The sequence below is a fragment of the Nicotiana sylvestris genome, chromosome 3, assembly GCF_000393655.2.
Source record: "Nicotiana sylvestris chromosome 3, ASM39365v2, whole genome shotgun sequence".
NCBI classification, from domain to species: domain Eukaryota; kingdom Viridiplantae; phylum Streptophyta; class Magnoliopsida; order Solanales; family Solanaceae; genus Nicotiana; species Nicotiana sylvestris.
Window position 1 is genome coordinate 217941956 of NC_091059.1, and position 13801 is coordinate 217955756.

At 37.7% G+C, this 13801-nt stretch overlaps 1 protein-coding gene across 3 annotated transcripts; it reads right to left on the reverse strand.

The window, feature by feature from the left end:
- Positions 1-6591: 6591 nt before the first annotated feature.
- Positions 6592-10364, reverse strand: LOC104221986 (transcription factor UNE10-like). 3 transcript variants are annotated; one of them, XM_070171496.1, is made up of 6 exons: positions 10181-10364; positions 8965-9460; positions 8576-8662; positions 8411-8471; positions 7905-8329; positions 6592-6878 (listed from the first exon to the last, which is right to left on the reverse strand). In XM_070171496.1, exons 1-6 carry the CDS (start codon positions 10309-10311, stop codon positions 6750-6752), a joined length of 1329 nt encoding a protein of 442 aa, XP_070027597.1. In that variant the 5' UTR covers positions 10312-10364; the 3' UTR covers positions 6592-6749. The 3 variants fall into 3 exon arrangements, with proteins under 3 accessions (XP_070027597.1, XP_009771453.1, XP_009771454.1); XM_009773151.2 differs by having other exon boundaries at positions 7905-8324; positions 8406-8471; XM_009773152.1 differs by lacking the exon at positions 10181-10364 and adding an exon at positions 9864-10173 and having other exon boundaries at positions 7905-8324; positions 8406-8471.
- Between the last annotated feature and the right edge of the window lie 3437 nt (positions 10365-13801).

Below are 13801 nucleotides of genomic sequence, written 5' to 3' on the forward strand. Positions count from 1 at the left end.
GCTGCGTTTGTTGCCATTGTTACTCTGCTGACTTCCCTTCTTCTTCAACTGTAAACACTTCCAGGTACACACTTCTGAAACCATGTGTTGTTGAAAGCTTGAAGTTTTGAAGCAGAAATAAAGAAATGAATGTTGTTTACTTCACAATGCTTGTGTTCAAAATATAGCCATAGTTTAAATGATAAGTTGGCCTGCATTTGTTTAACTTCAAACTGCAATTGCTCTGTATGAACTAACATACATTCTGATTGAGATGAACCATTAGATAACATTGTTTGTTAGATCAGACGTATTTTAATGCATATAACCATTGGGTCTTGATTTAGTTATGACATTATAACATAGAATCATGGCAAGCATCTGTATGTATTCTGTCTAGACCTCTGAACTGTCAAATATGTTGTATTTGATTCCGTTTGACTTCAGGATGAATGTATCCCAAACAAATTCTCATGTTGGTTACGTTAACAGTTCGGCCATGTACGCCAACTCTCTTGTTAGACTACTTGTTCTGATATAGGCTCGATATGGGCTTCGATATAGATTCATTATTTCGAAATAATGCGACGACTTTTGAGGAAAACTAATAGGCATTTTTAAGTTTAATTAGTAGTAGTTTTCCTAATAAAACAGCCGATTCCACTAATCAAAGCCCAAATAAGCTAGTTTTAAAATTCAAATTTGAAGGTCGTTTAATGTAAGTTTAGTATATGTTATTAGTTTGTTTGCCATCTCCCTTAGCGAATTAACAAGCGTATTCACTCGTTGAAGACAAGTCATGAGGTAACTCTCATAAACAACTAATCACGTAATAATACAAAAATTCGGATTCGGCAAACATATTAAAAATTTAGCCTGTAGTTGCTTAAACAAGTAAATTTGGTATCTTCTTTCTTTTATTTTTTAGTGACAAACGTAATAGAAAATATAGTCGCTATAGGTTTATCCTTTAAATAAAATTGAGACGAGCCTCGACAAACAAAAAAAAATGAACAAGCTGCGGGGCCCTCTAAATGTATATACTTAGAATTCGGGACAGACCGTTTAGCGAATTTTACGGCCTTCCCAAAATAACAATACGTTAATTGCTTTAGGCGCGACTTAATTAAATTACATTCTTAAATTCGGGTGCACATTGATGTGACCCAAATCCAAATCTCAGCGAAGTCTAAATGTGTCGACGACCACGGGTGCATTGATTGTGACGTGGTTCGAGATGCATTTTCACGACGTTGCAATCCTATAAAAAATAAAAATGACAATAATAAAAGCGGTTTAAACTTAATAAAAGCACATAAGTCACAACATGTATTTAAATCAGATATTTAGCCATTATAACAATTTAAGCGACCGTGCTAGAACCACGGGATTCGAGGGTGCCTAACACCTTCCCTCGGGTCAACAAAATTCCTTACTTAGAATTTCTGGTTCGCAGACTTCATTTGGAAAAGTCGAAAATTTCCTCGATTTGGGATTCAAGATAAACCGGTGACTTGGGACACCAAAAGCCAAACCTTTCCCAAGTGGCGACTCTGAATTAAATAAATAATCCCATTTCGAATATTGTCACTTAAATTGGAAAAACTCCCTCGCGCATTTAACCCTTCGGGGCGGGCGCGCAATTATTTGGTGGCTGTCATAATTTTTGGTATAGTAGTTGTGACTTATTCACACTATATACATTTGGCTTCCGCAACAATTGGTATCAGAGCCAAGGTACTGTCTAAGTATGCTCTGTGGTTGCAGCATAGTCTGATCTTCCACATCAGAAAAGATTTATCTTGGTAACTGAGTCAAGGTTCTGTCTGAGTATGCTCTGTGGTTGCAGCTTAGTCTGATCTTCCACACCAGAAAGGAAATAATCTTGATTTGTGTCGTCAGCTATTAAATAATATTTGTGTCAAAGATGGGAGACAATAAACAAGAAGAATCTACATCAAGTGTCAACAATACGTCATCATTGGCATCTTCGCTTATGACAAGAATTGTGTCAAATGCGAAATTTGCGGTAGAAATTTTTGACGGATCAGGACATTTTGGGATGTGGCAAGGCGAGGTTCTAGATGTCCTTTTTCAACAAGGGCTAGATCTTGCTATTGAAGAAAAGAGACCAGATGTTATTGGAGAAGAATATTGGAAAATTATCAACCGTATTGCTTGCGGTACCATTCAATCCTACCTTGCTAGAGAGCAGAAATATCCATACACAAAGGAAACTTCTGCAAGTAATTATGGAAAGTACTGGAGGATAAATTTTTGAAGAAAAATAGTCAAAATAAATTGTACATGAAGAAGAGACTGTTTCACTTCACCTATGTTCCTGGTACCACGATGAATGAACATATCACCAATTTCAATAAGTTGGTCACAGATTTGCAAAATATGGATACAACTTTTGATGATGGTGACTTGGCCTTGATGTTGTTGGCGTCACTTCTTGATGAGTACAAGCACCTTGAAACTACTCTACTCCATGGAAATGACGAAATTTCTCTCAGAGAAGTTTGTTCGGCTTTGTATAGCTACGAACAAAGAAAGGGAGAAAAACAGAAGGGCGGGGAAGGAGAAGCACTAGTTGTAAGGGGTCGTCCTCAAAATCAAACGAGGACAAAGATAGGAAGTTCCAAGTCAAGATCCAGACCCAACAAAGATGAATGTGTCTTTTGTCGAGAAAAGGGGCATTGGAAGAAAGACTGTCCGAAGTTGACGAATAAGGCCAAACATAACAATGGAAAGGCCATTATGGATTCAAATGTAGCTGATTGTGATGATTCAAACTTCTCATTAGTTACAACAGAGTCATCAACATTATTAGACATATGGTTGATGGACTCGGCTTGTAACTATCATATGTGTCCCAACATGGACTGGTTCGTGGATTTTCAAGAAGGAAAATATGGAGTCATCCACACAGCAGACAACAACCTCTTACCTCATATGTAATTGGTTCAATACGATTAAGGAACCATGATGGAATGATCAGAACATTAACAGATGTTCGATATGTACCGGATTTGAAGAAGAATCTCATCTCTGTGGGAGCCCTAGAATCAAAAGGGTTCAAAATCATTGCAGAAAATGGAGTGATGAGAGTATGCTCTGGTGCACTAGTGGTAATGAAGGCTAATCGGAAGAATAATAATATGTACTATGTACCGCTATCGTGGCAGTACAGTTATTGGGACAGCGACAGTGACATCCAGTGACGACAAAGAGGCAGAAGCAACCAAGCTATGGCACATGCGCTTGGGACATGCTGGAGGAAAATCCTTGAAAACTCTATCAGATCAAGGATTGTTAAAAGGAGTAAAGGCTTGCAACTTGGAGTTTTGTGAGCATTGTGTCAAAGGGAAACAGACAAGGGTTAAATTTGGTACAACGATCCATAATACTAAAGGCATTTTGGATTATGTACACTCTGATGTTTGGGGTCCTTCCAAAACACCTTCATTGGGTGGGAAGCACTATTTTGTAACCTTTGTTGATGATTTTTCCCGAAGAGTATGGGTGTATACAATGAAGAGCAAAGATGAAGTGTTGGGAATTTTTCTCAAATGGAAGACGATGGTGGAGAATCAAATAGGCAAGAGGATCAAGTGTATTCGCATGGACAATGGAGGTAAATACAAAAATAATAATTTTAATAAGGTTTGTGAAAATGATGGCATCGTCCGACACTTCACTGTCAGACATACACCACAACAGAATGGAGTAGCAGAACGTATGAACCGAACCTTGCTGGAGAAGGTACGGTGTATGTTGTCCAATGCTGGCTTGGGCAAAGAATTTTGGGTTGAGGCAGTTTCATATGTATTTGACAAGAGGGGTTGCTCTGATGGTAAGCAACCTCCACTTCCAACCAAGAGGTTGTGAGTTCGAGTCTCCCCAAGAGCAAGGTGGGAAGTTCTTGGAGGGAAGGATGTCGGGGGTCTATTTGGAAACAGCCTCTCTACCTCAGGGTAGGGGTAAGGTCTGCGTACACACTACCCTCCCCAGACCCCACTAAGTGGGATTATACTGAGTTGTTGTTGTTGTTGTTGTGTTGTTGCAGTTACATATGCATGCCACCTCATCAATCGCTTACCATCTGCTGCTGTTGATGGTAAGACACCATTTACAAAATGGTATGGAAAGCCTGATGTAGATTATGACTCTTTGCACGTATTTGACTCAACTGCATATTATCATGTGACAAAGTCAAGGGCAAAGAAGGCTATTTTTATGGGAATTACTTCTGGAGTCAAAGGATATCGCTTATGGTGTCCTATAACAAAGAAAGTAATATTCAGCAGAGATGTTACCTTTGATGAATCTGCTATGGTAAATAAGGTAACAGAAGATACCAAACAAAATGAAGGTGCTTCTAAACAGGTGGAGTTTGAGGGAAAATTTATTTTTCCTACACAAGAAGCAGATGAGGAAACAAATGAAGATTACCCTTTGGAAGGAGAGCCAGTAGAGGAGATTCCAATTCAGTAACCTCAACAACAACTTGAATCAATAGCAACCAGCAGACCAAAAAGAACAATAACGAAACCTGTTTGTCTCATAGAGACGGTTGCTTGTGCAACCTCAATTGTAGCTGGTGATGTTCCTACCACTTATAAAGACGCAGTCCAAAGTTCAGAAGAAGATAAGTGGAGGATTGCCATGAACGATGAAATACAGTCCCTTCATCAGAATCATACATGGAGATTGGCCAATCTCCCAAAGGGAAAGAAAGCAATTGGGTGCAAATGGGTATTTGCAAAGAAGGAAGGATTTCCTAACCAAGTAGATGTTCGCTACAAAGCAAGATTGGTGGCTAAAGGATATGCTCAAAAAGAGGGAATTGATTACAATGAAGTTTTTTCTCCAGTTGTAAAACATTCCTCCATTAGAATTATTTTGGCTTTGGTAGCATAGTTGGATTTGGAACTAGTTCAGATGGATGTAAAAACTGCATTTTTATATGGAAACTTGGAGGAGAAAATCTACATGACTCAGCCAGAAGGATTCAAAGTTGTTGGAAAAGAAAATATGGTGTGCAAACTTGAAAAATCGTTGTACGGGTTGAAACAATCTTCTAGACAATGGTACAAGCGATTTGACGAGTTTATGTTGCGGCAAGGGTACAAGAGAAGCAAATACGATCATTGTGTGTATTTGCGCAAGCTTAAAGATGGTTCCTTTGTATATCTTCTCCTATATGTTGATGATATGTTGATAGCTTCCAAGAATTCGAAAGAAATTGATAAGTTGAAGATTCAACTGAAGAAGGAGTTCGAGATGAAGGATCTGGGTGAGGCAAAGAAAATTCTTGGCATGGAGATAATAAGAGATAGACGTTCAAAGAAACTTTGTTTATCTCAGAAAGAATATTTGAAAAGAATACTACAATGTTTTGGCATAGATGAAAAGACTAAGCCAGTTAGTACTCCACTTGCTCCCCATTTTAAGCTAAGTACTACTATGTCGCCAATGGATGAAGCTGAACGAGAGTATATGTCAAAGGTACCATACGCAAATGTTGTTGGTAGCTTGATGTATGCAATGGTTTGCACAAGGCCTGACATTTCACAAGCTGTTGGAGTTATTAGCAGATATATGCACAATCCAGGGAAGGAGCATTGGCAAGCTGTGAAGTGGATTCTACGGTATATTCATAATACTGTAGATGTCGGGTTAGTTTTTGAGCAGGAAGACAATCAGTCTGTAGTTGGATATTGTGACTCAGATTTTGCGGGTGATCTGGACAAACGAAGATCAACTACTGGTTATGTGTTTACTTTTGCAAAGGCACCAGTTAGTTGGAAGTCTACTTTGCAGTCAACAGTTGCTTTGTCTACAACAGAGGCAGAGTACATGGCTATTACAGAGGCTGTGAAGGAGGCAATTTGGCTTCAAGGATTGCTAAAGGAGCTTGGTGTTGAACAAAAAGGTATCACAATTTTTTGTGATAGTCAAAGTGCTATTCAATTAGCGAAGAACCAAGTTTATCATGCAAGGACGAAGCACATTGATGTTCGGTATCATTTCGTACGAGAAATCATAGAAGAAGGTGGAGTCACGGTGAAGAAAATTCATACTACAGAGAATCCTGCTGATATGCTGACAAAGGTGGTGACTGCGGTCAAGTTTCAACATTGTTTGGATTTGATCAACATTGTTGAACACTGAAGATTGAAGATGAAGACACAACTAAAATTTGTTATTGAGAGAAAATTGAAGATGTGGAATTTTGCCAAGGTGGAGATTTGTTGATTGTCAAAAGTCCCACATCGGTGGGTGACAATTTGGGGTTGGGAATTTTTCCCTATAAAAGGAGGCCTAATGTTTAGGATTTAAACACACCTCTCATTTGCCTTCTTATCTTCTTAAGACATGTGTATCTTCTCTCTTTAGTATTATTTTACTTGTATTTTTGGAGTGGAATAAAATATTGGTTGTGTCCGAGGAGTAGGCAAAATTAGCCGAACCTCGTAAATTCTGGTGTTCCTTTTATTGTTGATTTATTGTCTTATTTATTATTTGGTGGCTGTCATAATTTTTGGTATAAAAGTTGTGACTTATTCACACTATATACATTTGGCTTCCGCAATAACACATACGTACATTAAACTAACCATTTGTATTGGGCTAAATACAAAGTTTATACAATTGCACATCAATTCATGTCACTCTAGAAAGATATTCGATGAGCAATATATTGTCATTTAATAGCCAGAGATAAGAAGTTTATATCATAAAATAACACAAACAGTCGTATTCTATTCCCTTTGACCTTGGATATTGAGATTTCCCTGGTTGAGTTTGTAGCCTGTTGTCTGCGTAGAGTGATTATTAGCTTGCTGTCGATACAAAGCTGCCATGTTGTTGAAGTACTCCATGTCCATTGGCTGTCGACATAGTAACCATATAATAAAACGTAAAACAAAGATTGTAAATCACAATAAAATCTTCTCAAAACTAGAATATAAAAACTATGTTAATTTTTTGAACATTCCATGCATCTAATTAAAAGCTTATATAAGTTGTTAAAAAGATCTCACGTCTAATTAGGGAGTACTTAATTATATAATATTAAGTTTTTATTGACCCTTGTAGTACTGCTCTTCCTCGAACCCCGCGCATAGCGGGAACTTAGTGCACTGGGCTAACTTTTTTTTAATTATGTAATATGTGATCAGGCACTGAGGTGTGAGAGGTTGGCCATGGAGAGTTTGAGGAGGGGTCGAGGTAGGCCTAAGAAGCACTAGGAAGAAGTGATTAGGCAGGACATGGCGTTGCTTCAGTTCACTGAGGACATGACAATTGGTAGGAGGGTGTGGAGGTCGATGATTAAGGTAGAAGGTTAGTAGGTAGTTTATAGTGTTCACCGATAGGCTTAGTAGCATGCATTTCCCTTCACATTCTTTGATTTTTATTACGGTATGTGGTTTTGTTCGCCTCAGGTATTGTATTCCGTGTTGCTATTATTGGATACTGTTTTCCTTCCTTTCTTCCCTCTTCTTCTTCCTGCCCTTCCTGAGGCGAGAGTCTATTGGAAACAACCTCTCTACCTGCATTAGTTAAGGGTAAGGTGTGCATACAGACTATCCTCCCAGACCCCACATGTTGGGATCAAACTGGATTTGTTGTTGTATGTAATATGTGATCAATATGCCCCTCATGCGGTTCTGAGCCTTTTCATGGGCCAAACATGATGAATTTCCTGTTCAATGACGATAAGATTCTTGTATATGCTAATAAATAATTAACCACCTTTGTAGAAAATATCTCGTCCAAACATTTAAATTATTAGTGAGAACACACTATTAATTTTGATTTATACTATGTCTCAACTTGTATTGATGATCTTCTAATTACTTTGCTTGATCTATACTAATTAACAATAACAATCAAGAAGTAATTAGACTGCTTACTTGCGTTGGAAAAGCGCTATAGGGGGGCGGTGTAACAGCAGTTGTCGCCCTGCCGACAGTATTAGCTTGTGCAGCGGAAGGAATAGCTGGTGCTGCAGGCATGGCAAAGGCTGGTGGGATGAATGGATTAGTGGGATTGGCGATCGGATTTGTATGAATGAGGGGATGCGTTGTAAGAGACTGATGAGCAGCAGCAGCAGCAGCGCGAGCTAAAGCAGTCATGTCAAACATTCCCATGCCCATGCCAAGACCAACGCCCATGCCCATTCTTGCTAGTAATGACATCTGAATATGTTGATGCATTCCGAGCGGCATCATCATTTGTGGCGCCATGTTTCTTACACTGTTCATCAACTGAACTTGTGCTTGTAGCTGCTTTAAGTAGTTTATTACCTCATCAAGCATTGATGCTTTATCTGTCTGCACTATTCAACATTAGTTGTATCAAAATTTGGGCAGCTGGGCTCAATTTAATGTTCACTACTGTTATATATAACGCACCTTACTTGCATTTGGTACCAACCGCTGCAGAGCTTTCATCTTTTGGTTAATTCTATCTCGACGTCTCTGTACGAAACAATAAAACAACAATATGCTATTAGTACGTAGCTATGTTCATGTAAGACCTGTATTTAGGTGGAGTAATTAATGCAAAGTATATATGTATGTACCCGCTCTGACTGATTATGAACAACTGCTGCTCGGCTGCGTCTTGATGAGTTGGATCTTTTTGTTTCATGTTCTTCCTCCTTGTTTTCCTACCACAAGCGAAATTCGATTTGCAATCAAATTTACATGACATATTCTCCTGAAGCAGATCCAGGATTTTAATCTTATGGTTTCCGAATTTTAGAACGGCGATTTCAAGTGTTGATAACTGGGTTTTAAACTTAATTTTTTTTTTATGTTTAATGAATTTCTTAATACAATTAAATTGTTAGAACAAAAGTTATTGGATTCAGCCAAACACGTATCCGGGCTGCTAGCTCCGCCCTTGATATTCTCTCTAAAGGTAGATATATTAATATAGTACAAGAAGATGTTAGTAGAATTTGCTTACCGAGCCACCATCATGACAAGCAGAATCCTCGTCACAACTGGTTTTGGATTTAATACTACGAGAAGATTCATCAAATGAAGGCCATGTCACCATAGTGGTGTCATTCTCCCTACAGAACGTTGCGCTGGCACTTGCACATGCGCTAAGTTCTGCATATTCATCTTCTCCTACTAATTTTCCACCATATTTAGGGTCAGATTCTGATCTCATCCTCTTTTTAGCCAACACTGTTGCTCCTCCAGGAGGAGCCGCCATTTGATGTTGGGAACTCTCGCCCCATTTTCCTACACACATCCCGATTTTCAGATTCTGATTCTGGTCATAATTTTGAATTGAAGTCTGATTAATTTGCCCGTGGTATGTTGCTTGATGCACGATAGATTCTAATGTATCGCCGGCTCTTCCCAATGTTGGTTTTGTTTGGGACATGGAGAGGATACCACCAACTCCATGCCGGTTTTCCCATGTCAGCTCTGCAACTTTTTCACACTTGGACCTGAAATTTTTTACTTATATTAAGCATGTAATTAATCGTCAAGAAAATGTAACCAGTGGAAAGCATATAATTAAACAACAAGAGGATGTAATCGGTGGCGGAGGCCGGATTTCCGCTAACGGGTTGAAAAAAGAAAAAAAAAAGTTAAAGAATTTGTAGCTAGTGGGGAATTGAACCCTTAGAAAGGTTTTGAACCCCTTGACCACTAAGCTACGCTTTTGAACTATGTCAAGGTGATTCAAAATATAATATATAAAGGTCAAAAATAGATTTTGCCTTATATATACAATGTAATTTTTCGGTACCCTAAATCCATCCTGGATTTAACAATATTGCTAGGAATATTCACTGAATGTTTTCCCAAGCACACTACACGTAAATCAAGAAAAGAATAAAGGGCAACCCGGTGTATAAAGTATCCCGCATTCACGTAGTGTCTAGGTCACACCCTAAGAGGTGTGATGTAAACATTCTACTCTAAAGCAAGCATTAGTGCCCGTTTCTACGGCTTGGACCGGTAATGAAGGATGAATTGAAAGCAGCACAAACTCGTCCAAGTTGTACGTAGTTCCAGTTTCCTTTTTTTTTTGTCGGCTGAATTCACTGAACTTGAAAATATTGATCAAAGAGTGAATTTTATAGGAAGAAAGAAGCTGGAAAAGAAGCTCAAGAAAACTGTTCTAATTAAGAATTGAAGGGTAATTAAGGGAGCATATATACATGGGCATAAAATGATTAATCTGATTCTGCTGATTATGCACGTGAGGGTATTTGTTAGGCTCTTCTGCTTCTACTGCTTGTTCTTGTCTTTGGTGCCTTGGATTCCAAGTTGGTACCGTACAATGACTCATGATGATTCCTTTGATTGAGTCTATTCCTTTTATTCTGTGCGAGAATGAATTTGGGCTTCAGTTTTAAGTTTGGCTTCCCTTTCTCTTTATATAATATAAAATAAAAAAAATTGTTTTCTGGTCCCCTTTTGGATTGTCACATTCAGCTGAATAATTACTGAATAGTACACAACATGTGACAGAGCAAGAAAGCCTGGATTTCAAATGGATATGTTTTGGCTTCTTCTAAATACTCCTCCTATCTCTCTATATATGATCTAGGTGACAATTGTGTAGTTCTGCTTGTGTTCTTTAAGGGGTCGTTTGGTTCTAGTCTGAAATATTCAGGGTTAAATAATCACAGGATTATAATTCTGAGATTATTATCCTACATCCAATGTGTAGCTAAAACCAAGTTTTCTTGGTACAAAAACTTAAACCAGTATTAGCTAATACCTCATAACGGGTCAAGCATGGGATAAATACAATTCGAAATTTTATCTGAGATTAGTATCTTATCCCAATAATCAAACAACCCCCAGGCAAAAAGACATAATCTACCAACCAAATTATACAGCTGCAGTACCAGTAATAATTTTCCTCTTATTACCTTCGCTGCAATCAAGATTTCTTGAAGTTAGCTAGGTGGGGTTACAAGTACTCAATGCGATTAGATTTCTAGTGTCTCATTGTTTTTGGACCTACATAAATAATTAAACAATATACAGAAAGTACAAATATTCCTCCACCACAAGTTATTGTGGTGGATCCGTCAAAATTTAATGTTACAATAACCTGCTAGGATGGCCTTACAACTCTTGAGATCATGCCTTCAATCTTGGGACAGTTTGTTTATTGAGATATTCCTCAAGAAAATATGGTTTTAAGGCGTTACATTCTCTTTTGCGTAACGTGTGTTGATGCAAAATCGTCGCTAGGATACTATGGATGTCAAAGATGTGACGAATATTGGGTGTTCAAACTAAGTCCCACATTAGTAGTTAAAAATATTGAGAACATATATAAAATATAGAAATACTCTTAATTGTGTGAGACCGTCTAGAAAAAATACACGAGCTTGGCTCAAAACAGACAATATATTACACCATATTAGTCGTGTCTTTGGGATGATTGAGCCCACCATTTCAAGAGTGCTATAGCAGCAAGTAGACAAGGACACTAATTAATTTGATATATTTAGTTAATTGGCCTTAATTTCCGCTAGAGAAACATGATAGAAAACTATTTTGTTGAAGAGTTGGGGGGTGGGGGACCGAAGTTTTATCTGTCCACTTGAATACATACTCCCCAGTAGGCCGTATTACTACAGTCAAACCTCTATATAACAACCTCATTTGTATCGAATATTTATGGATATTATAGCGAAGTGCTGTTATATAAAACATATATTGTAACATAACATAAAAATTGGTTCCGAAAAATCTTGACTTTTATAGCGAAATGTTGTGATAGAAAGGTTTGACTATACAGTTGCGAGTAGTGATGGCTGAGAAGCTGTGGATTTCGGCTGCTCTGACTTATGACCAAACAACTATCCAAATAAGCTTTTGACTGTATTTCTATGAAGCTTCAATCATTTAGATGTCATGTCCACCCCATACTTGGCTCCAAAATTCTAGCCTGGAAATCCTCTATCCTTTTCCATAGCCAGGCATTATAGTATTAAATTCCTGCATCAGTTGCCCAACACGTGGATCTTGTTATGCCTCACCACTTTGATATATATCTCCTGTGGAGATTGGACGTCTCCTCTATGCTCATGTCTTGTCGCTCTCCTCACTGATTTCTTTCAAACGATGTAAAGATCTCAGCATTTAAAATTGAGAAGTTTTTGTCATTTCCTTATCAAATTTAAGTGCTTGAGTTCAAGGGTTAGTTATAATTTGTTTAATTTTTACTCAAACTAACTCATCATTGATAAAAGTAGTGACAATTATTTAGTTACGAATATGAAAAGGGAAATAATGTTATAAGAGAACCAAAAACCAGTAATTCAGGAGATTAAGTTGACCTTGATTAATTATTTAGTTTTGTCGCCCAGGAAATTAAACTAACTTTTAATCTTAATATTATATGAAAATAATTCATTCAAGCCACAGGTTTGAGACCATGAGGATATAAGAAGAGGAATATCAGAGAACATCTCCATTGCTTCAATTTTTAGGTAATTGACAAGGCTATTCAAAGGATAAGGCATCACTGTACTGCAGGAATATTATGAGTAAATATATACATTAATAGTGTAAAAAAATCTTTATATAATCATGTTAGCTATAATGTAATTACTAATAAATTTACATAATAAGTATTAATAGGGCGGTAACCAAGGGCCGATTTAGGCCTAAAATAAGGCACCTAAACTCATGGTCTCTTTTTGTCAAACTAGGTATTTTATGTTGGCACTCATACTTAGTGGCGGATCCAGAATTTATATCAAGGGGTGTCAAAATATAAATAATTAGATACATAGAAAAGTCAAGAGGCGTCAATGTATAGTAAATATACATAAAATAAAAAAAATTATCTAGCAAAATAATGTAATTTGTCGGTAAAGGGGTGTCGCTTGACACCCCTTGCTTTAATGTGGCTCCGCCACTGCCCATACTCCAAAAAGATTGAGTGGTGCACTTGGTTCAAAGCTACCTTGAGGAACATGGATAAATTCCTACAAAAATACTAGATTCGCCTCTGAAGGTAAGTTAATAAAACTGATAATTAACTAACCGCTATAAGTCAGTGATGATGGTGTAGAAGTTCTTTATACTGTCATAAAACTAAGGGAAATTCCTTCCTTGGTAGCAAATAGAGAAAGATTCTAAAGGTTGCTTTACATGTATTAGCATTTCTCATATTCGGAAACAATGGCAAATATGTCGACATCGAATCACTTGCCAGCTTAGACACCAAAGAGATCAAACAGTTTTGACTTACCGCCATATCTTGCTTTTCCTTTATTACTATTACGTTCTGCCCTTACATCGTAAAAGTCAGGGTTAAGCTATAGAACTAAATACGTAAGAGAAAGTGCGGAGAAGGTACCTAGGGGACCAAACAGTGGCCGAGGCAGGATTTTTGCTAAGAGGATTCGAAAAAGAAAAAAAGTTCAATAAAATTATAGCTAATGAGAATTGATACAATAATGTCACAAAGATTTTGAACCCCCTTGACCACTAAACTATACTTTTGGGCTATGTCAAAAGGATTCAAAACATAATATATAAAGGTAAAAAATAGATTTTACCTTATATATGTAATTTTTCGGCGAAAGGGGTGAACCCCCTTCCGCCCCCTAAATCCGCCCCTGCCAGGAAGGAACAGAGACTCCCTGTAAGTTAGCGTACACCCTTGTGGTTCAAACTTGTCAAATAGATTAGCAACATTTTGTCATCAAGTGCAAATTTGGCTGAAAATTTCATATAGCTAGGGGATCCTGCGTATTTAGGCTGGTCCTGTGTCCCTACTATGTCAATTTTGCAACTTGTTTCTGTAG

What these genes read in the sequence shown, in the direction of transcription:
- LOC104221986 (XM_070171496.1), bottom strand. Translation starts at nt 10,311, where the DNA reads ATGAGTCATTGTACGGTACCAACTTGGAATCCAAGGCACCAAAGACAA. An exon ending in CTTGTCATGATGGTGGCTCG is followed by an intron (nt 8,663 to 8,964) that starts GTAAGCAAATTC and finishes CGCTTGTGGTAG; the next exon opens with GAAAACAAGGAGGAAGAACA. An exon ending in TTCATAATCAGTCAGAGCGG is followed by an intron (nt 8,472 to 8,575) that starts GTACATACATAT and finishes TGTTTCGTACAG; the next exon opens with AGACGTCGAGATAGAATTAA.